Genomic DNA, 23,434 nt, shown 5'->3' with positions numbered 1-23,434 from the left:
GTATCACAGAAGGCATCCTGGAGGAAGTGGAATTGTAGTTGCAGATTGAGTCAGGTTTTAGAGAGGAAGTTGTGGAAAGGGCATTGTGGGCTAAAGAAGCAGCTGAGGGGAGAGGGTGGCATTTCACCAGACCATGCAGTGGAGAGAAGAGGGAGAGATGAAGCTGGGAGGGAAGATGGTCCCTGATTCCAGGGACCTTGAAGATTACTCTGAGGAGGCAAATCTTGCTTTGATAAGAGGGTGGAGGCGTCATTTTGAGCAGGTGAACAGCATAATGGGGAAGGAGCCAGTGGCCGTGGCAGAGAGGAACGGCTGGAAGGAGGGCAGGCCACAGGGAGAGGTAGACAAGGCAATGGGCTGGGCCAGAGGTAATAGACCTAAACAGACCTGAGTTCCAAGCAGAAGCAGCACGGAAGGGGAACCCATGGCACAATGCACTGCATGATGGGGATGGTGCAGGTGGCCAAAGTGACTCTGGAGGGGTGGTTTTCAAATGCCTCTTTGGCTTTAAGCCCCTGCCACACCCTTCTTTTTGTGCCTTGGTGTATCCATCTTCAACCTTTTGTATATCTCTGTGCTTTTAGATTTCCCTGTTTTTGCAAAATGACAGGGCCTTCCTTTTATCTTGCCTCCAGTCCAATGCTCTTCTAGGGTTAGAGCAGGAGAGGAAGAAGAGGCTTACGAGAGAAGGGCTATGGAGAGAATTGTGAGGAAGGAAGTTGATATAACAATAACTCATGTTTTCTTTCTGTATTTCTAGAAGTTTCTATGTGCCATGTTTTGTTCCAAGGACTTTAACCCTAACCCAGTTAATCCCAAGAGCGGCCTCACAGGGAGGGCACATAACTGATGGTCAGGAACACAGACGTGACTGTCAGAGTCCCTGGTTTATAATCCCAGCTTCACATGCACTGACCACGTGATTTTGGGCAAGTTACTGGATATCTCTTTGCCTCAGTTCCCTTATCTATATAATGAGGGTGATGAGAGTTCCCACTCCACAGGGTTGTAAGGAATAAATGCGTTAAAATATACAACACTTAGAACAGTGCTTGGCACAAGGTGAGTGGTCACTCAGTTTTTACAACTGAGAGAACTGAGGTCCAGAGAGAAGTTATTTTCCCAAACTCACCCAGGTCGTTGGGTAATTGCTCCAGTGTTGGACCTGGGCTAGCTACGCATTTAGCCACTGTAGTCTGCCTCTCTATGGACCAGATGTGAGGAAAGAACAGGCGGAGGCTAGGTGAGTAATGAAGCTTTAGACTGGATATGGGATCTGCAGCCCTTTTAAATGCCCCCTCCCAGGCCACTGATGCCTGGGCCTGTGGGAGGGGGTTCTGGCAGTGAAGATGCCTGCATTCAGCCCATGCTATAGAATGAATGTTTGTGTCCTCCCCAAAATCACATGTTGAAACCTAATCCCCAGTGTGACAGTGTTAGGAGGAGGGATCTTTGGGGATGTGATAGATTATGAGGGCAGAGCCCTCCTGAATGGGATTAGTGCCATTATAAAAGAGACCCAAGAGAGCTCGCTTGCCTTTCCCATGTGAGGGCACAGAAAAAAGACAGCAGATTTCAGTGGAAGTCCAGTGATCTTGGACTTCCCAGCTTCCAGAACTGTGAGAAATAAATGTCTGTTGTTTATAAACCACCCAGTCTATAATATAAGACAGAACAGACTAAGACAGACCAGTTTTAGGAGCTGGGGTTTTTTATGGCAAATATGGGAATGAACCAAGTGATGGTTAAACATCTCTAATGGGAGAGGCCAGGAGGGAATGGCTGCAAGAAACTGACTGGTAACTGAAGATGCTCTCAGCGTCCATGAGGGGGCAGCAGAGTCTAGGCTTCTTTGTAGGTTAAAGTTTAAGTGGGGTGGCCTGTGGAAGAGACCCTCCAGAACAAATAAATCCTGAGCTGCCTGGACGGAATAGCAATAAAGCATCTTAAAAATGTTTAAAATGGTGGTGACGATGGAGACTTTAAAAACAACCTAGTATTTATTCAGCAGAAGGCAAGACTGAGTCTAAATGGTAAAAAATGATTTTCCCAAATTTAACCCAGGGAGTTAATGAGAAAGTTGGAAATAGAACCCAAGACTCCATCACTTTAGATCTACGGAAAGACACATGAGCTCACTTCCAGTAGAACTTGGTTCTCTCCCAGTAGGAAGTGAATCCCTGTGTCAGGTAAGTGAGTGAGTGTGTGTGGGTTCTGCCTCATGGTACCCTCAGTGGCCAGCAAGTGGTGCCAGGGAACGTCAGGGGATGGCACTCTTCCTGGCTGCAGATTTCCCTTTTGTCGTCTTGAGGCCAAACTCATCAGACACTATATCCTGGAGGAAAGGCGGAGAGAACCTGGCAGATGAGAAACAGGAGCTTGTATAGGGAGTTGACTGGAGAATGATTCAGGAACCATGAAAAATATAATGAAATTGCTTTTGTTGTTTTCAGTGATTAAAAATAGAAGTGATTATATTGACTAACAGAAACCAAGAATCGGTGGATAAAAATTAGAACTTAAAGAATACTCATAATCCTATATACTCAGAGAAAACATGATACGTATTAAAGAAAACACGAAGAGGAAATGCAATAAATCTTATACAAGTATTTTGTGAAATGCAAAGTGCAATCCAGTGTTTGAGTGATCACCATAGTAACCCCGTTGATGAGATGCTGTCCTTGGTGCTGAAACTGGGCCCAAGGGAGGAAGAACCTCCCCAGAATGAGTAGGAGAGACTCTTGGCTGATATCATGACAAGCCCATTGGAGCTTCCATGGTGTTTCTATTTGAGAGATTCTCAGAACTGTGTTCTCTCTCCTCTTCCTCCTTATTTTTCATCAGGTTCCTGTGGAATGCTCTCAATGGGGAAATGTTCCACCAAGCTTAGCTGAACTGAGGTCTCCATACTTCCAGACTCCACAGCTCTATGTGAAGTTCCCGTTGCCTTAAAGTGATGACATCATCACCTGAGGCCTCTGAATTTTGACCTGAAAGAGAGACAGAACCAGGTGAGGGCTGGGACCTTGAGGAACCTGGAATTTGGAAGCATAAGAGTCTTGGGACAGCGGAAACCCTCAGCTTAGAACCTATTCTATTACCTGGAGTCTAGTACAAACCACCTGTGTCCCTCCAGTTTGCTCCACCCCAGAATTAGGTAGATTTAAAGGGGGTCTTGGCTAGGGAGTTAATCTTTGCAACAAGGTTCTCTCCAGGGAACATAGTACCTGAAGCCAATCACACTTCTTAGGCATGAATGCTTTGAGGGTATTTCTTCTTCCCTCAAATATCTAAGGAGTGGTCACCCCTTACCCAAGTGACCTATCTTGGTATCAGTCATAGTGGGACAACCTGACATTATGTACCTCTTGAAGTGATGAAACTACCTTAGCTATGGCATATGCTTAACAAAAATGGTTAAGCTGAGTGTAATCAAACCTCTAGACCTAACTGCCAGTTTACAGGAAACACAGAGGATTGAGGGATAAGATATATGTCACCAGGAGGAAATAATTAGACAAATCCAGAATGTGGGACATTACTTAGAACAACCATCCTAGATTCTTATGAAAACCAATATATTTTTAAAATATAAGAGCCAGCTGTAGGTTAAAAGACCAAAGACACACAACAAGTCAGTTAGTGAAATTTGTAGTATTCATATTTGAAAAACTAGTAATAAGAGATGTTCTTGGGTTAATTGGAAAAAAGGATATCGGAAGATATTATAGAGTTATATTGGATGATATTATAGAATTATTATCAAGTTATTGAGTATGATAATGGTACTTGGAGTGTGTGTACTGATGTATTTAGCAATCAAGTGTCATAATGTTTGCCAATGACTTCCAAATGGTTCAGTAGAAATTGATGCATCTATTCATTATATATGGCAACATGTTAAACATTATTGTTCTAGATGAGATGTATATGTATTTACTGCACTATTAATTTGACTTTTATGTGTGTTTGAAAATTACGACAACTAAATAAATTGGCCATCGAGGACTTATTTAAAAGGCAAGAAGGAAACCTCTGAACATGAAGACTCAGCGGTCTAGAAAAGGTAGATCCACCTTGCAGCTTAGTTCTCCTGCTCCCCCACCTGCCACCCTGAGTTATTTCCCTTTCCCAGCAGTGGAGGCTGGATGACCACCTGGACTAACAAACCATAAACACTGTTTTCCTGAAGACGCTACCATGGTAGCAGGGGAGTTGCGGTCTCAGGGCAGGGGGAGGTGGGCATCTCACGCAGGCCCTTCTTACCTGTGTTTTAGAGTCTATGTGGCCCAGGGAGGGCTGGAAGTTACTATAGACGGAGTCCAGCTGCATGGAGTCCTCTTGTTCTAAACAGGGAGAAAGTCCCACCAAAACAGATGGTTAAGAAGACAAGCTCTCATGTCCCCCTCTAATACCACCCACTACAAGGCGAGAGGTGCATCCCCACTTTCCAGGAACCTGAAAACTATTGCAAACATGAGAGCTACATAAATTACCTGACATCAGCAAATGGTTTAATTGGTTCTTGGAAGATGTGAAAAATCACATTTAAAAATTAAACAAAGAAAAACCATAAGCGCCTTGCAAACAGCTTCTCAAGTTCATGAAGTCCAGATTTGACCCGGATTGGGGTGCCATTTGATGGCTTTAGGATATTGACTTCTCCAATTCATGAACATACGGCTTTTCTTTCATATAGGGCTTCTACACTGTTAAGTTTTATCATTTGCCACTGAAAAATCTTAAACATCCTTTGTTAGATATATTTCTAGGTGCTGTATAGAGGGTATTTTTTTATATTAAGTTATCTGTTTGTTGCTAATGCAAAGAAATGCAATTGACCTTGTAAGAATTGATCTTATATCTGACAACTTTGCTGAACTCTGTTAATTTTAATGATTTAACATCCTTTTGGGTTTTATGTAAGACAACAACATCAGCAGCAAATGACAGATTTATATTTTTCTTTCCAATTTTTAAACACTTTTTCTTTTTTATTATACTGATTAGGACACCCAGGATAATGATTAATAGAACTGGTGATAGAAGAGACCTGTGACTTATTTGCTCCTAGTTCAATGCAGAGCTTGTCAAACTGACACCTGTAAGCCAAACCCAGCCTGCCATCTATTTTTATATGGCCCACAAGCTATGCTTTTTTTTTTTTAAATTTTAAGTAGTTGAATAACTTTTATTGGAGCAGAACCACACTCATTCATTCACTTATATATTGTCTATGGCTGTTTTCATGCTATATCAGCAGAGTTGCGTAGCTATGACAGAGTTCATATAGCCCACAAAGCCCAAAACATGCTATCAGAACCTTTGTAGAAAAAGATTGCCAACCTCTGATTAAACTGAGTGACTTTTAATGTTTTATTAATGAGAATGATTTTTGTGTGTTTGTGTGGATATCTTTACCACGAAATTAAAATGCTAATCCTAATTGGATGAGTTTGTATGATAAGATATGGGTATTTATTAAATGTTTTATTTTGCATTCATTGAGGTGATGATATTTTTCTTCTTCTTCTGGTAATGGGGTGAATTTATAAATAAATTTCAGACAACTCTGTTTTCTAGAATAAACTCAATTAGTTGTGATTTTTATACCTGCTGGATTTTAGGTGCTAATTTTTTGTTCAGGAGTTTTGTATCTATGTGCACAAGTGAATTTGGTCTTTAAATTTACTTTCTTGTACTGTCTTGTCTGGTTTTGCTATAAACATTTATGGTAGGCTCATAATGTGAATGGGCGAGAATTCCTTCTTTTTCTAGTCTCTGGATGAGTTTGCATAAGATTATCAGTCTCCGCTCTGTAAATGGTAGAATTCACTTGTAAAACATCTGAGCCTGATTCATTAAAGAAAGAAAAAACCCAAACAGTTTTAGGACTGTTCCAGTTTTCAGGATTTTGCCTTAGTTTATGGTTTTGTTGGTTGAAGATGTTCATAATAGCCTCTTACTGCCTTTTAAATAGCTGCTGCAATCACGGCGATGTTTCCTTACCCGTTCCTGATACTATTTGTCTTGTATCTTCACCCTTTTCTCTTCATTGGTCTTAAGCAGAAATTAGTCAATTTCATTAATCTTTTCAAATAACCAACTTTTGATTTGTTGATTCTTTTTATTGCATTTCTACTTTCTAGTTTGTTGATTTCTGCTCTTACTTTTACATCTGCACTTTTTAAAGTTATTTGTTGTTCTTTTCTTAACTTCCTAAGTTGAAAAGTTAGCTCCATAATTTCCTATCTTTTTTCCTCCACCAATACAAACGTTTTAAAACTCTAAGTTTCCTTCTGAGTATGTTGCTGCATCCCACACATTTGATACCAAGTATTTTCATTATCATTCAGATCCCTGGATTTTTAAACTTCCATTATTATTTCTTATTTGATCCATGAGTTATTTAGAAACTTTAAAAAATGTTTCCAAAGATATAGGATTTTTGGTTTTGTTTTCCAGAAACATTTTGTTATTGATTTCTAACTCACTTGCATTGTGGTCAGATAATATAGTCCGATTTAAACAATTTTTTTGGAAAATTTTTGAGACTTTTATTTTCTGACTTGGTGTGTGGTGATTCTTACAAGTATTTTATATATGCTCCTATAATGAATGTGTACTCTCCAGTTGTTGAATGCAGTCTGTCTTTGACAATTATATTAAGGCGGTCATTTATTTTGTATGAAAGTTTTATACCCTTGATGATTTCTTTGCCTGCTTGATCAATCAATTACTAAGAGAGTTTTTAATTTTTTTAAAATCTCCCACCATGTTGATGGATTCAGAAATTTTTCCTTGTAGTTTTGTCAATTTTTGCTTTATATATTTTGAAGGTCTATTAATAGGGCACACAAGGTAGATTTATATATTCTTAACAAAATAAAACATTTCCCAGTAAACATTGATCATTCTTATCCCTAGTAATTCTTTTTGCCTTGGAGTTTATTTGCCCATACTGAATATATATAGCAACAGCTATTTTGGTTAGTATTTTTCTATTTTGTTTTTTTCCATACTTTTGTTTTTATCCTTTCTCTGTGCTTCTATTTTTTATGTGCCTTTCATCCACAGTGAATAGATTTTTAAAAATCTACTCTTTTAACTGAAGTATTTAACCCATTTATATTTATTGTAGATATTGATATTGTTGGATTACTTTCTACTATTTTATTTTGTGCTTTGTTTGCTTGTTTGTTTGCCCTTTCTTGCCTTTTGTGGATTGACTAAAACGTTTCCTTCATTCCAATTTTCTCCTTCACTAGAATTTAAAGACAATTTCTAGAAATGTCCTTATTCCATTTTTTTAATTTAAAGACTCAATTTCTAGACATTTTAACATGTACATTTAACCTAACAAAATCTATAATTAATCACTTTACTGAGCTATAACCCACCTGTCAATAAGCTCACCCACTCCTAGGTATTTATCTGTCTCCACATAGGCACAGTATTGTGTTCTGGAGAAATCTATGCCCATCAAATAACTTGTGAACTCCCCCACCCCCATGATCTAGTTACGCTGTGCCCATGCTCATGCCCCATCCAGGGCCTCAGAGGAGCCAGTGGTGGTTGCAGATGTGGAATCAAATGTTTTGGAAATGAAAATGCTTTCCCCTTTTGCTCCTTCCCACATGCCTCCTATGTGTGTCTCCATACTTTGAGATATTTTGAGTCCACTGAGGATTTCTAATACCTTCACTGATGTTAAAGCCAGCATTTTGGAAGGCGCCAGGGGCTGGTCCACCATCCTCTTCATGCCACTGGTACAACTGATTCACTTTGGACTTTTGCCTATTGATAGAAACACCAGAGAGACCCCATCATGAGCAGAGAATGAATGCAAGGACCTGGGGACTGGCCTTGTCCCTGCTTTCCTCCCCCCACTGCCCACCTCAGGGATGGAATGCTTAAGGACAGAGGGGTCAGAAACGGAGGGGGAGTTGAAGGCAAAGGGAAGAGGGGGCAGCAGTGACTCGCCTTTTCGCCTCTCTCTTGGAGCGGAACACAAACACCAGGAGGACGACGAGGACGACCAGCACCACTGCCCCCACTGCCCCCAGAAGCCCATACACCAGGCTCTTCTTGGTGCTGAACTCACAGGTTTCTCCACTGTACCATTCAGTGTCTGTGGTCAGGCAGCTGAAGTGGTGAGAAGGAGCAGGGAGGGAAAGGGAGCCATCTAGAGTCAGGGCCAGCAAATACCCGCAGTCCCCCACCCTCAGAATTGACCCTGACACCACAGGGGGTGGAGAGGAGAGCAGCTGGGCTGAGGTGGGGTGGTGGGACACTTACTAGCAATGAGGGCCACTGCGCTCCAGCCTGCACGTCCCGAAGTTGCAGTTTAGGGAGGCGTTGAAGCCTGGCATGCAGCGAGTGATGCATTTTGGTCTCTGGTCCTTGTACTCCACAAAGAAGTACTCCGCTAAGTCTTTCCCAGCCATCTTCCGGCATTCCTCTGAGGGAGCACAGAGGCATCCTGTGAGCTGGAGGACAGGTGCGCTGCCCGCCTCCCAGCCCTCCCTGAAGCCCCTAGGGTCACCTACCTTCAGGGTCGTATGTAACTGAAACGTTTTGCAGCTTGGTGGCAGTCACGTTGAAGCACAGTAAAGCTGTGAAGAAGGCACATAAGCCCTGACAAGCTTGTTTAGCAGGGGACTCGGGCGTGAGTATCAGCAGGGCACGCAGCTGTGATGGGAGAGGGGGCAACCACTCTCTGCAAAGAGGGAATGCCAGCCTCACATCCAGCTCTCCAAAATCATGGCTCTCCAAGTGTCCTTCTTGTCCCATACCCACCTCAGCCAAGATCCCCACACTGATGACTGCGTTGAGAAACATCTACATTGGGTAATAAGTCAGGCTCATCCTCATTTTCCTGTAGACTCAGGATTTAGCACACCTGCCTCTGCATCCTCCTTTCACAGCCTCTCCTGGCATCTGCCAGCTTTGGGACTGATTCCTGGGCTCTCGGTGTTCTCTTGCTCCCCCCATTTACCTCTCCAATCTCCCCTATCCTAAGCATGACAAAGCTTAAAGGATCTTTGAAGGACCCCTCATGCCCCTCCCCAGAAGCCTAGGAATTTACTTGCGCATGTATTATTGTTGAGTGTTTGCTCTTGGGTTGCATTCTTGATTTTTTCCTCCACCTTCTGGGCGACCTTATTAATGAATTCCTTGTAATCTGGGATGAACTTGGTCTTCAGGATGACATCATGCTCCACCACCACACTGCCAGGACTGAGGAGAAAAAGAAAGATGGCCTTGGGCGTCCTCCCAGGTGATAATGGGTGCTCACCTCTCTGATTCCTTCCCCAGGCAGGCTTTGCCCTCTCTGCCCCCAGGGAAAGGCAAAGTTGGGGGAGGATGGTTGAACATGAAAACCCAATGTCTACTGGGTGAAGGCTCCATTCCAGGCACTGTGCTGGGCATGTCCCCATAAGACCCGTATCCCCTGCACCTAAGAGGATTGTCTACAAAGGTGGAAGGTTCAAGGAAGGCCCAGGGAAGAAGACGGACAGGGGGATGCCTCTGTGGGAGAGGTCATATTGAAGGTGTTACTATATGTGTTTAAACAGGAGACTGGGCAGGTGCTGGCAAAGTGTCCCTAAGGGGCTTTCGGCCCCGGGAGAAGAGGTTGCACCAGGGACTCCTACTGGATTCGTGAATGGCCTGGTGGTGGCCTGGCTGCAGGAAGCCTGTGAACCTCATAAAACTGTACGCAAAAATTTGAAGGTGCATAGGGACATTTTTTCTACTTCTACAAATTTGTGTCAATTCTAAAAGGAGTCCCTGACACCAAAAAGTTAAAATTCTAGTCAAAAGTCTCTGTCTACTCCCTGCTCAGGAGTTAGAAGAAGCCAGGGCCTCAGACATGCTTCCCTTTGCTTCCTTTCTTTTCCATAGATCACAGCCCCCACCCTGAACGAGAATCACTTCCCTGCTGTGTGCTTTCCCAGAGGCTTCAGAGCCCAGCTCTCCTCCTAGGTGCCTAAGGAAGTGGAGACAAAAAACCGGATACCTACAGGCAGGACCATAAAGATGACAGCTCAGTGCCTGGTCCACAGAGCCTGTCCTCTCTCTCCCTCCAGAGAGATAGAGGGACAGGTGGAGAAAAGGAACGAGGAATGGCCCTACAGAGCCCTCCCCCCACCCCAGGGGCAAAGAGAGAATCCTACTGCATCAACACATGCCAGTCCTGGAGAGTAGTCTTAGGGTGAGGAAGGAAAATGCTCTCCTCTTCCAGGGGAGCTGAGCTGCTGAAGAGCAGACATGCGGTGTCCAACCTAGAGACTGCCCCAGCGTCTGCTGTGTTTGAAGCCTGGGCAGGGGCTTGGCAACTTTACCTGGGGTGGCTGGCCTCTCTTGTGAGAGAAAGAAGTTTTCATGTTAAATTGAATTGAGGGAGGAAGAAAAACGAAGGCTGGTAAACACTTTTTTTTCTGTGCTTTTAGTGCAAATTTTTCCGTATCGGTTATTAAGTTCCTCTCGAAATTTACCAATGGTGACTCTGAAAACCCTGAGAAAAAATATCTCCCTCATGATCCAGGGCAGGCTGGGGGACCCATGAAAGTCCCATTGGCTAGCACCATTCAAAGGATTTCATAAAGTTGGGGTAAATAACATGGTAAAGATTCCTATCCTAGGTGGGTGGAAATGAATATAGAACAACTGTGGACTTGGATACCTTTTTCCTGGGCATTTCTCATGGCAAGCTACGTTATTTGGCTTCACCAATTAAAACTAATGGCGTGTACATCACACAAGCTGTAGCCTCCAGGTATTCTGGTGTGTCAGTGTCTTGGCTCTACCGCTCTATAAATGACTCCTCAGGTCACTGCACCTCTGGAAGCCTCAGGTTTTTTATTTGCACAATGGGAACAGCCTTACTGGCCTCACTCACAGGGTGGTTATGAGCTTTAAACTGCAAAATGTATGTGAAACTATAATTGCTGAAGGGTGTTATGGGCTGAATTGTGTTCTCCCAAATTCATATGTTGAAGCCCTAACCCACCAGTGCTTCAGAATGTGTCTGAATTTGGGGATAGGACCTTTACAGAGGTGATTAAGGTAAAATGAGGGTATAGGGGTGGGCCCTAATCCAATCTCATTCGTGTCCTTATAAGAAGAGGAAATTTGGTCACCTGAAGGCACACGGGGATAAACATCAACAGAGGAAGGGCCACGTGAAGCACAGTGAGAAGGAGGCTGTCTGTGATCTAAGGTGAGAGGCCTCAGGAGAAACCAAACCTGCTGACACCTTGATCTTGGACTTCCAGCCTCCAGAACCATGAGAAATAAATTTCTGTTGTTTAAGCCACCCTGACTGGGATATTTCGTTATGATAGCCCTAGCAGACTAATATAAGGGGCATAGTTAAAATTGTCTTTATAATTACGGCTATTGCTTCCACCCCAAGGACCTTCTTCCTAGGAGCCCAGATACTCACGTCAGTTTTGTGATGTTGACCGTTTCATACTCAGAGATTCCGGAGTAAATTATATCCATCTGAAAGGCAAGGAGGCCACAATGCTATCCCAGAAGCCCCACCTGAGGTCCTGCCTGTCTTTTATGTAGAATCTTAAGAGAGTAGAGGATGGACCTGCATGATTCCCCAGTCCCCATCCCCAGGTGACAGTGGCACACTGTCCAGACGGAGTAGTCCCTTCCCAGAGACCAGCCCTGCCCTGGGTCCCTGGGACCCCCAAGGTGGAAACTTGCTTTGTCTTTCCCCTCCCTCCCTGGAAAGCCCTGAGAAAATGAATGGTGAGCTGAGAAACTCGTACACCTCTAACACTGCCCTCATCTGCTGTCTTAACCCTCAGAGACACCTCCCTGGGGAGAACTGAGTGACCATGGGGACTTGCTCTCCCAGGGCCACCTGTTTTATGAATGTTTCATTGAACTTCTGGAACTCGGAAGAACTCCGGTTTAGTAGCTCTTTGGTGAAGTTCTGATTGGTCACTTTCACAGTCACTTCCATGTGGGCAGAAACATTCTCCGGCTCTGAGGGGGTCAGACAACAGCACAACTTATTGAAGGCAGCACCCCCTGAATTCCCCACTAAGGAGACCCACTCCTCCAGCCACTATGTCTTTGGTGGGAGAGTGGCCTGGATCCCCCCACCTCCAACCCCCACTCAGGTCTCACCAGCGTGCCCCTGTAGAGAGGAGAGTACACTGTACTCCTCACGGCTTTGGGATGGAGCCCAAGGAGCCTCGGGTCCTATATTCTATTAGAGAATTCTGCATACTTTTTGTATTCTGCTCCATCATATACTCATTTATTTTAAATGTATTTTATGGTAAATTCTGTACAAAATTTGTATTTTGTCCCAAACTATACCTTGCTGATTTATTCATTTCTTTAATATTTTAAATTTCTTACTACTGGGTAAAATGGTTGCCTCTGGAAGAGGCCATATTCCTAGCCAAGGACGAGCAGGAATGGGTGCCCAACGTGGAGGATGGGCCCAGGGTTGCGGGAGGGAGGGCAGCAGTCTTACTCACCTATGTTAATACTTGAGACCACAGTCTCACACTTTGGCCCCTCATAAAGGCTAGTGCATACACACTTGATCCCATCCCAGGTGCCTCCGTTCTGGCAGACTACGGTATTGTATTGACACTTATCTCCTCCATAGTTAGGGGGGCATTCACAGGCCTTTCCGTTCCATGTCCCTCCATTGAAGCAGATCACTGAAAGGGGAAAAGGTCACGTATTTACACAGCACTTTATAACTTATAACATAGTCTCACAAACAGTCTAATTTGATATTCTCATGAGACCCTGGGGTAGGCAGGACATTTAGTATCGTCCCCACTCTAAAGATGGGAGAACTGAGGTGGAGAGAGGCTAAGAGACCTGCCCAAGTTTCCACGTGGAAGCAGACTTGATCTGGTCGTGGAGGTCTATTTCCAGCATGCTTTACTTTAGCCCCAAAAAGCAAGAAAAGAGAAACCTAGTGTTGTGAGAGGTGGGGACAACTCAGTCAGGACTGAGGAGGAGAAAAAGAGAGACAGAGACTGAGAGAATCCAGGGGGACTTGACTAATGTAGAGTCCACCACGCTTGGGAAGAAGCACGTCATTTTCCCTTCAGTACCTACTTCAGAAGAACTCACCCTGGAAATCGTTGCCATTATGACTGTTCATGACTCCTTTTTTATTTCCTGGGACATGAAGTTTGAGTTTATTTAAATAGGTAGGAAGAGGTTATAGACAACTCTCAAATATCTATACCAACCAACCAAAAAAACAAAAGCTCTGTTTTCTTTGGCTTTTCTTGAAAAGAGTTGTACCTGTGCAAACCAGTATTCCAGTATGGTTCATCTGGGGAGGTACATGAGGTGTGCATATATGCTACAAAGACCTGCCCCACCTCTGCCTCCTGGTCTACCGCCACCAGACTCAGAGAGCAGGGGCCAAACCCATGACAGTCACATCACACAGCCTCTGTTTATAGACCTTCTGTTCAAGACATTCGGAAAGAATGGAAGAGATGACACTAGAGTCTTGGGCACATTGGAGACCCATAGATTCTCTCTCTCTCTCTCTCTCTCTCTCTCGCTCTCTCTCTCTCTCTGTCATGTGTTACTGAAGAATATTCAGATTGGGTCTAAGTGCCCAAGCCCAGGCTTGTGAGTAGCAGCAAAAGTTGCTGCTGGAGTGTATTCACCTATTGCCCAACAGTCTAAATGGGAGGCCAACCTCTAGGAAATAAAAGGAAGGTAGAAAGGGGACCATCAGCCTTCAGGGAGCTGACCAACACCGTCTGTGGGCTCAGCAGTCATGCAGCTACCTGGCATTCGTCCTGGGAACACGAGGTCCAGACCTCCCTTTAGAAGATGCTCAGAAACCCCCGCCCCCACCTGAGAACAAGAGAGAACTCCCCAAGACAAAGACACTGGAGAGAAACCACAGAACAAAGCCACATAATGGAAAGGACAGGCAAAGCAGAACTCAACAGAGGAAAAATTCACAAAGCCCTGAGAAAATGCAGCAGCCAAAAGCTGAAGAACCACCTTTCATCTTGATCAATTCCAGATGGGATTGGGCAGTGCCCTAGGTGGACACAGGTCATATGTCTGTGAACATATCTATAGTTCATCTGAATTAGTAAAGCTTCCGAGTATTTTAACTAGTAAACAGTAAGTCCTTACTTAACAACATTGATAGGTTCTGCAACTTTAAGCAACATGATGTATAATGAAACCATTTTACCATAAGCTGATTGATATAAACAAGAATTAAGTTCCTAGGGCACCTCGGTCAAAGTTACAATGAAACAATGATGAACAAAACAACGTTATTAAAAAAAGAAAAAAAAGAACGTTATTCAAGAACCTGCTGTGCTTTCTTTAATGCATGCCACATATCCTTTCTCAATCTGAGAATAATACTGAAAATCATAAAATATAGACTGTATGTCATAGGTAACATAATAACAGTATATTATAACAGTATATATGAAGCGGGGCCCGTCTCATCCTAAGCAGAGTGAGGAGAGCTGAGTGAAAGCTCTAGAGTCATAGAAAAGAAAGGGAGGCATAAGGATAGAGAAACTTTCAAGGACACGGAGGTAGAGTTCAGAGATGATAAAAGTGAATTTTTTTTTGCTTCTATGGTGGATTCTCAGAAAATAAAATAAAACAAAATAAAAGTGAACAGTGGCAGAGACACAGTTGCCACAGGTACATGTGACTACAACTGGCAACATCCTCCTGCAAAAACAAAACAAAACAAAACAAAACTTTGCACTTAAGCATGAGCAAAATCAATGATGAAACCCTCTGTAAAAAGATGTGAAAATGTAAATGAAAGATACAAAGTTAATGAAATTATAGTATATAAAATGCAATGGGACAGACACCTGCAGAGTCCAAAAGGGATGTGTGAACACTGTACTGGGGATTGAAGATGTCCAGGCAGAGAGGTAAATTGTATTCTATGAAAGAATGATCTAGCGCAAGAAACAGCAAGACATGCAGAGAAGTAAGTGATAGGGTAATACGACAGTAGACGTTTTTTATCTAATGGAAAACAAGTAAGAGCAAAAGAAGTGAATGATGAGTAAATGTTTAAGAAGAAAACTACAAAGGGGGCGGGGAGGGGGAAGACTGAAAAGAAATGTCAGTTTTAAAAAGGTAAATTCAAGAAATTGCTTACTTGGTGTGGTTGATGTAGTACTAGAAACTAGGGTAGAGGTGCTCTTCGTTATAATGCTGGATGAACTAGTGGAGAGAGTGGGGACTGTGATGGAGGTAGCACTCTGTGTGCTAGGTTTTGTTCCGGCTGTTGCAGTGGAGAGAGTTGTGGTGACGACAACCTCAGAGGTCACAGAAGTGGAGCTGACTTCAGTAGAGGTGATCAAAGGTGTGCTGGTGTGAGCGGGACTTACTGAAGATGAACTAGCCCCTGTAGAAGTTATCGCAGGAGTTCTGGTATCATGAGCAGTTGTTGAAGATGAAGTAGCCTGTGTAGACAGTGTCACAGCAGAGGTGCCATCACTAGTTGTCGAAGGTGCACTAGCTTCTGTAGATACTGTCACAGTGGTGGCACTGTCAATAGGAGATCTTGAAGATACAGTAGTCTCTGTAGAGGTTGTCAGAGAGGTAGTGCCACTAGAAGGCTTTACTGAGGATGCAGTAGTCCCTGTAGTGAATGTCACAGTTGTTGAAGATGTGCTACCTTCTGTGGCAATTGTATCAGAGTTGGTGCTGTCAGTAGGAGTGGTTGAAGATGCACTAGCCTCTGTAGAGGTTGTCAGAGCAGTGGTGCCCCCAGAAGAAGTTGTCAAAGATGCAGTAGCACCTGGAGTAGACGTCACAGGGGTGTTGGTTTCACTAGATGTTGCTGAAGATGTGCTACCATCTGTGGAAGCAGAATCAGCAGTAGTGCTCTCACTAGGAGCTGTTGAAGATGCAGTAGGTCCTATAGACACTGTCACAGAGGTGGTGCTGTCAGTAGGAGTGATTGAAGATGCACTAGCCTCTGTAGAGGTTGTCAGAGCAGTGGTGCCTCCAGAAGAAGTTGTCAAAGATGCAGTAGCGCCTGTAGTAGATGTCACAGGGGTGTTGGTTTCACTAGATGTTGCTGAAGATGTGCTACCTTCTGTGGAAGTGGAATCAGCAGTAGTGCTCTCACTAGGAGCTGTTGAAGATGCAGTCGGTCCTATAGACACTGTCACAGAGGTGGTGCTGTCAGTAGGAGTGGTTGAAGATGCACTAGCCTCTGTAGAGGTTGTCAGAGCAGTGGTGCCCCCAGGAGAAGTTGTCAAAGATGCAGTAGCGCCTGTAGTAGACGTCACAGGAGTGTTGGTTTCACTAGATGTTGCTGAAGATGTGCTACCTTCTGTGGAAGCAGAATCAGCAGTAGTGCTCTCACTAGGAGCTGTTGAAGATGCAGTAGGTCCTATAGACACTGTCACAGAAGTGGTGCTGTCAGTAGGAGTGGTTGAAGATGCACTAGCCTCTGTAGAGGTTGTCAGAGCAGTGGTGCCTCCAGAAGAAGTTGTCAAAGATGCAGTAGCGCCTGTAGTAGATGTCACAGGGGTGTTGGTTTCACCAGATGTTGCTGAAGATGTGCTACCTTCTGTGGAAGTGGAATCAGCAGTAGTGCTCTCACTAGGAGCTGTTGAAGATGCAGTAGGTCCTATAGACACTGTCACAGAGGTGGTGCTGTCAGTAGGAGTGGTTGAAGATGCACTAGCCTCTGTAGAGGTTGTCAGAGCAGTGGTGCCCCCAGGAGAAGTTGTCAAAGATGCAGTAGCGCCTGTAGTAGACGTCACAGGAGTGTTGGTTTCACTAGATGTTGCTGAAGATGTGCTACCTTCTGTGGAAGCGGAATCAGCAGTAGTGCTCTCACTAGGAGCTGTTGAAGATGCAGTAGGTCCTATAGACACTGTCACAGAGGTGGTGCTGTCAGTAGGAGTGGTTGAAGATGCACTAGACTCTGTAGAGGTTGTCAGAGCAGTGGTGCCTCCAGGAGAAGTTGTCAAAGATGCAGTAGCGCCTGTAGTAGACGTCACAGGGGTGTTGCTTTCACTAGATGTTGCTGAAGATGTGCTACCTTCTGTGGAAGCGGAATCAGCAGTAGTGCTCTCACTAGGAGCTGTTGAAGATGCAGTAGGTCCTATAGACACTGTCACAGAGGTGGTGCTGTCAGTAGGAGTGGTTGAAGATGCACTAGCCTCTGTAGAGGTTGTCAGAGCAGTGGTGCCCCCAGGAGAAGTTGTCAAAGATGCAGTAGCGCCTGTAGCAGATGTCACAGGAGTGTTGGTTTCACTAGATGTTGCTGAAGATGTGCTACCTTCTGTGGAAGCGGAATCAGCAGTAGTGCTCTCACTAGGAGCTGTTGAAGATGCAGTCGGTCCTATAGACACTGTCACAGAGGTGGTGCTGTCAGTAGGAGTGGTTGAAGATGCACTAGACTCTGTAGAGGTTGTCAGAGCAGTGGTGCCTCCAGGAGAAGTTGTCAAAGATTCAGTAGCGCCTGTAGTAGACGTCACAGGGGTGTTGGATTCACTAGGTGTTGCTGAAGATGTGCTACCTTCTGTGGAAGTGGAATCAGCAGTAGTGCTCTCACTAGGAGCTGTTGAAGATGCAGTAGGTCCTATAGACACTGTCACAGAGGTGGTGCTGTCAGTAGGAGTGGTTGAAGATGCACTAGCCTCTGTAGAGGTTGTCAGAGCAGTGGTGCCCCCAGGAGAAGTTGTCAAAGATGCAGTAGCGCCTGTAGTAGACGTCACAGGAGTGTTGGTTTCACTAGATGTTGCTGAAGATGTGCTACCTTCTGTGGAAGCGGAATCAGCAGTAGTGCTCTCACTAGGAGCTGTTGAAGATGCAGTAGGTCCTATAGACACTGTCACAGAGGTGGTGCTGTCAGTAGGAGTTGTTGAAGATACATCAGCCTCTGTAGAGGTTGTCAGAGCAGTGGTGCCCCCAGGAGAAGTTGTCAAAGATGCAGTAGCACCTGTAGTAGATGTCACAGGGGTGTTGGTTTCACTAGATGTTGCTGAAGATGTGCTACCTTCTGTGGAGGTGGAATCAGCAGTAGTGCTCTCACTAGGAGCTGTTGAAGATGCAGTAGGTCCTATAGACACTGTCACAGAGGTGGTGCTGTCAGTAGGAGTGGTTGAAGATGCACTAGCCTCTGTAGAGGTTGTCAGAGCAGTGGTGCCCCCAGAAGAAGTTGTCGAAGATGCAGTAGCGCCTGTAGTAGATGTCACAGGGGTGTTGGTTTCACTAGATGTTGCTGAAGATGTGCTACCTTCTGTAGAAGTGGAATCAGCAGTAGTGCTCTCACTAGGAGCTGTTGAAGATGCAGTAGGTTCTATAGACACTGTCACAGAGGTGGTGCTGTCAGTAGGAGTTGTCGAAGATACATCAGTCTCTGCAGAGGTTGTCAGAGCAGTGGTGACCCCAGGAGAAGTTGTCAAAGATGCAGTAGCGCCTGTAGTAGACGTCACAGGGGTGTTGGTTTCACTAGATGTTGCTGAAGATGTGCTACCTTCTGTGGAAGCGGAATCAGCAGTAGTGCTCTCACTAGGAGCTGTTGAAGATGCAGTAGGTTCTATAGACAGTGTAACACAGGTGGTGCTGTCAGTAGGAGTGGTTGAAGATGCACTAGCCTCTGTAGAGGTTGTCAGAGCAGTGGTGCCCCCAGAAGAAGTTGTCGAAGATTCAGTAGCGCCTGTAGTAGATGTCACAGGGGTGTTGGTTTCACTAGATGTTGCTGAAGATGTGCTACCTTCTGTGGAAGCGGAATCAGCAGTAGTGCTCTCACTAGGAGCTGTTGAAGATGCAGTAGGTCCTATAGACACTGTCACAGAGGTGGTGCTGTCAGTAGGAGTTGTCGAAGATACATCAGTCTCTGCAGAGGTTGTCAGAGCAGTGGTGACCCCAGGAGAAGTTGTCAAAGATGCAGTAGCGCCTGTAGTAGACGTCACAGGGGTGTTGGTTTCACTAGACGTTGCTGAAGATGTGCTACCTTCTGTGGAAGCGGAATCAGCAGTAGTGCTCTCACTAGGAGCTGTTGAAGATGCAGTAGGTTCTATAGACAGTGTCACACAGGCGGTGCTGTCAGTAGGAGTGGTTGAAGATGCACTAGCCTCTGTAGAGGTTGTCAGAGCAGTGGTGCCCCCAGAAGAAGTTGTCGAAGATGCAGTAGCGCCTGTAGTAGATGTCACAGGGGTGTTGGTTTCACTAGATGTTGCTGAAGATGTGCTACCTTCTGTGGAAGCGGAATCAGCAGTAGTGCTCTCACTAGGAGCTGTTGAAGATGCAGTAGGTCCTATAGACACTGTCACAGAGGTGGTGCTGTCAGTAGGAGTTGTTGAAGATACATCAGCCTCTGCAGAGGTTGTCAGAGCAGTGGTGCCCCCAGGAGAAGTTGTCAAAGATGCAGTAGCGCCTGTAGTAGATGTCACAGGGGTGTTGCTTTCACTAGATGTTGCTGAAGATGTGATACCTTCTGTGGAAGTGGAATCAGCAGTAGTGCTCTCACTAGGAGCTGTTGAAGATGCAGTAGGTCCTATAGACACTGTCACAGAGGTGGTGCTGTCAGTAGGAGTTGTCGAAGATACATCAGCCTCTGCAGAGATTGTCAGAGCAGCGGTGTTAACAGGAGACATTGCTGAGTTTGTAGTCTCTGAGATCATACGCACAGAAGCCCATTGATCCATGCCTGCCTTCCAACTTTTGGCCCATGAAACTGTGAGAAAATCAAAGGGTGTTGTTTTAAGTGACTAAGTTTGATACTTTGTCACAGCAGCAATAGAAAACCAAGAGGCAGGGCCCATCGAGTGAATATGGATACCCTTGTATACATGACTTTGTACGGGTATGTGAGTATATTCAGGGGATAAATTCCTAAACATGGAAATTACCCAGTGAAAGAGCAGAAGCATTGTATTACTTCTTTCTAAATGGCCTTCTCTAGTTGTACCAACTGCACTCTCCACCTGTCTGTGATGGTGCCTGTTTCCCACACCCTCAACAACCTTTTGATTTTTGCCAACCATTATGAGTTGAATTGTGTCCCCTAAGAAAGACCTATTAAAATCCTAACTCCCAGTACCTCAGACTATGACCCTATTTGGAGACAGGTCTTTGCAGGTGATCAAGTTAAGGTGAGGTCATTAAGGTGGGTCCTGATCCAGTCTGACTGGTAGCCTTAGAAAAAGAGGAAATTTGGACACAGATATGGAAGGCAGTGTGAAGACACACAGGGAGAAGACAGCCATATGACTGAAGGATTCACCTACAAGCCACAGAACCCCAAGAATGGCAGGCATACACCATAAAGTAGAAGAAGCAAGGAAGGATCCTCCACCTAGAGCAATCAGATGGAGCATGGCCCTGCTGACAACTTGATTTTGGACTTCTGATCTTCTGAACTGTGAGACAATAAACTTCTGTTGTTTTAAGTCACCCAGTTTGTGGTACTTTGTTACAGCAGCCTTAGAAAACTAATGGGTACCAGCTATGTAATAGGTTAAGGATAGTAGTGTGGTTTTTTTAATCTCTCCTTCTTGAAAGACTTCTGAAGAAGCTGTAACAGGAGTGGTGCTGTCACTAGGAGCTGTTGAAGATGCACTAGGCCCTGTAGACACTGTCACAGAGGTTGTGCTTTCAATAGGAGTTGTTGAAGATACACTAGCCTCTGTAGAAGCTGCCACAGGGGTGGCCAAGACTTCTCTTGGCTTTTGGGTTACTGCACTCTCCTGGTTTTCCTCCCACCCCTTGAGACATGCCTTCTAGACTTCCTTTAGGGGGATCTGGGCATGTAGTGGGGCTCTGCCCTGAGATCTCTGCCTATTCTCCTTTCAAGGGGGAGCTCACAGCTTTATACACCAGCTATATTCTGATGACTCCCAAGTGTGTCTCTTGCTCTGCCTCCCTTTTCAATGGCAAACTTGTGATTCCCATTTTCAGCTTGACATCTCCAGGTGATGTTAACTAGGCACCCCAGACTTGTTCAAAACAGAACCCCTGATTTCTCTGCTGGACCCCTCTCAGAAAGCAGTCCACCTTCTCAGAAGGCAGCCTAGTTCTGTTTACCCCTCACCTCCCACATCTACTCCATCTAAAGGCCTGCTGACGCTTCCTACAGAGCGTACTCTGAACACGTCTACTTCTTTCCATTTCTCCTGTGCCACTCTGTCAGCGCTATGTTAATTCTCAGCCAGATTACTGCCGTGTCCTCCCACCCCCTCTCCCTGCTTCCTACTTCGGTCTCCACACCAATGAGTCCTCCACACCACAGCTAAGGGGATCTCTTCAAAGCACATGTGTCAGGTTATGTCCATGCTTTAAACTCCCTGTGGACTCTGTTATAGGTTGAATTGTGTTCCCATCCCCACATTTGCATGGTGAAGTCCTACCCCCTCACACCACAGAATGTGACCTTATTTGGAAATAGGGTCATTGCAGATGTAATTAGCTAAGATGAGGTTACATTGGAGTAGAGGCCCTAATCCAATATGACTGGTGTCGTATAAAAGAGGGAAGTTTGGACAGAGACGGGTGCACAGGGAGAACAGAATGTGAAGATGAAGGCAGAGATGGGTGGTGCGTCTACATGCATTTTCTTTCTGGTCACCTGTGGTTGTAGGGATGGGTTAGAGGGGAGAAGTTATTGGAGATACCCAGGAAGACTCCTCAGCGGAGGTGGGCTTTATTGACAGGGTGGGGGTAGCGGTGGGGGAGTGGGAAGGTTAGGCACTTGAATGTATAGTCCTTAGACGCTCTCAAGAGGAGGATGAAAAGTAGGCTTCTGGTGGAAACAGGGATGGGTGAAAGGCCTCAGGACAGACGTGGGCAAAGGGAGGGTGGAAAGAGCAGAGACACACGTTAATGACAGATGACTAAGCATCCAGGCCTTGGTCCCATTCCTACTGGGTGTGGGAGGTGAGAGGACACTTCCCAAGGCTGGGCAGTGCTGTGCTGGGTGGAGAAGACTTTATGCTTTGTTGATTTGCAATATAACCAGTGTGTGCTGGAAGGAGGGGGCTGGGCAATGGTGAGAGGGCGTGTCTGCCAGGAAAAGCCAGGTGGAGGCTACCAGGAGGCTCGTTCCCCATCCTGGCACTCAGCAGCCTGAGGAGGGCTGTGGTTCTGGGTCTCTAGAGAGGGGACACAGGGGAGTCAGATGCCACTCAAAGCTGGCCAGGCCTCTAGAGACCAGTTAATGCCAGGCCCAGAGCAGGAAACAGAATCTTGAAGAATAGAGTGGAGAATCTGAAAAACTCTATGTCATAGCCGGCAGACTGAGGCGAAAGATGCAATGAGCAACAGCATGCAGAATGTGGGAAGAGGTCAAGGGGTGGGGAGGGGGAGGTAGGGAGAAAAAGGAGGAGGAAGAAGGGGAGGAGAGAGAGAGATTGGGAGAAAGGGACCAAAGAGGGAAAGGATAAGCAGGGATGAAGAAAGGAGAGGGCAGGGGGTAGGGGTGTGTGTGGGGGGGGTGGGGGGGGGGTATGAGAAGGAGCCAGAATGACCTTCCCCAACTAAAATGCCACCATTAGAAATAAGTAACTAAGAGTCCAGAAGGTAGACAGGGCCCTGGGAAGAGGGAGTCATCCTTAATACTAATAAGAGAGCAGCTCCAGGTAATGTCACATTGGGAGTCTGTGCCAAGTGATGGCAAGGTTTGGGTCAGTGAACCAGGCCTTTAGAGCAAGACAAGCCACTGCCCACCTTGCCCCAGCCTCCCTCCCCCTGCCTCCCTTCATCCTCTTCACTCCCCCAGTCAACCCTCAGGTTAGACCCCAAGAGGGCCCTGCCTCCTATGGGTGGGTTTGGACCAAGGAGGATACAAGTTCCAGGATTATGCACAGGTGTACTTTCTCCCCCATCCCCCACCCCATTTCCTCATTGGAGGAGAGCTGGCCAGGGTCTGGGGCCAGAGTTGCCAGGAGTCCCCACTGCTCCTAGCATTGTAAGCTTAGGGCAGAACAAAGTCCAGGACATGGCGACTTGGATGATATCTACAGGGCCTGGTATGAGCACCCCACTTCTGTCTCCACGCCTCTTTCCGTCCCTGCTTAGGCCACCCCAGGATGACATTTCAAAGGGGTGGGAGTCCTGAGGCCCATGGTTTGGCTTCTGTCTTGGTTCCCCTCCCTCTTTCTCTGGGGGCAGGGAGGGGCAGAGGGAGAAGGACCCGATATCATCCTCTGCCAACTTGAGTTCAGTTCCCGTGGTCATGGACCTCAGAGCAGCTGAGTTGGAAGCACAACCCTTGTCCTTTAGTCAGACAAATAGGCCAGAGATTAACTGAGTTGCCCTATGGCAAAACAGCACTTCCATAATAGGATTAGCATCTGGAGCTCCCCAAACCCCATCTAGTGCCCATTGGGCGACACCAGTGGTCTCTTTCCTGGTTCTGGAACACCTGAGGGCCTGTGACATCTATGGGACACGAGGCAGG

The 23,434-nt window shown here is 45.6% G+C and overlaps 1 protein-coding gene across 1 annotated transcript in view; it reads right to left on the bottom strand.

Moving 5' to 3' along the window:
• Window positions 1–2,015: 2,015 nt before the first annotated feature.
• The window catches only part of LOC141570643 (mucin-3A-like), a 29,784-nt gene continuing 8,365 nt past the window's right edge, over window positions 2,016–23,434 (bottom strand). Inside the window, exons 4-15 of the mRNA XM_088796923.1 lie at window positions 15,993–16,054; window positions 15,170–15,874; window positions 12,513–12,701; window positions 11,885–12,009; window positions 11,453–11,511; window positions 9,092–9,243; window positions 8,553–8,618; window positions 8,302–8,464; window positions 7,987–8,148; window positions 7,703–7,800; window positions 4,270–4,349; window positions 2,016–2,993 (exon numbers count right to left, since the gene is read on the bottom strand). Coding sequence (XP_088653049.1) covers window positions 2,952–2,993; window positions 4,270–4,349; window positions 7,703–7,800; window positions 7,987–8,148; window positions 8,302–8,464; window positions 8,553–8,618; window positions 9,092–9,243; window positions 11,453–11,511; window positions 11,885–12,009; window positions 12,513–12,701; window positions 15,170–15,874; window positions 15,993–16,054 — 1,903 coding nt within the window. The 3' untranslated portion in view covers window positions 2,016–2,951. The remainder of the gene's footprint in view (window positions 2,994–4,269; window positions 4,350–7,702; window positions 7,801–7,986; window positions 8,149–8,301; window positions 8,465–8,552; window positions 8,619–9,091; window positions 9,244–11,452; window positions 11,512–11,884; window positions 12,010–12,512; window positions 12,702–15,169; window positions 15,875–15,992; window positions 16,055–23,434) is intronic.

Source organism: Rhinolophus sinicus, chromosome 3, assembly GCF_057876585.1.
Source record: "Rhinolophus sinicus isolate RSI-liver-muscle chromosome 3, RSI-T2T, whole genome shotgun sequence".
Lineage (NCBI taxonomy): Eukaryota > Metazoa > Chordata > Mammalia > Chiroptera > Rhinolophidae > Rhinolophus > Rhinolophus sinicus.
This window is presented reverse-complemented; position numbering and strand designations above follow the sequence as displayed.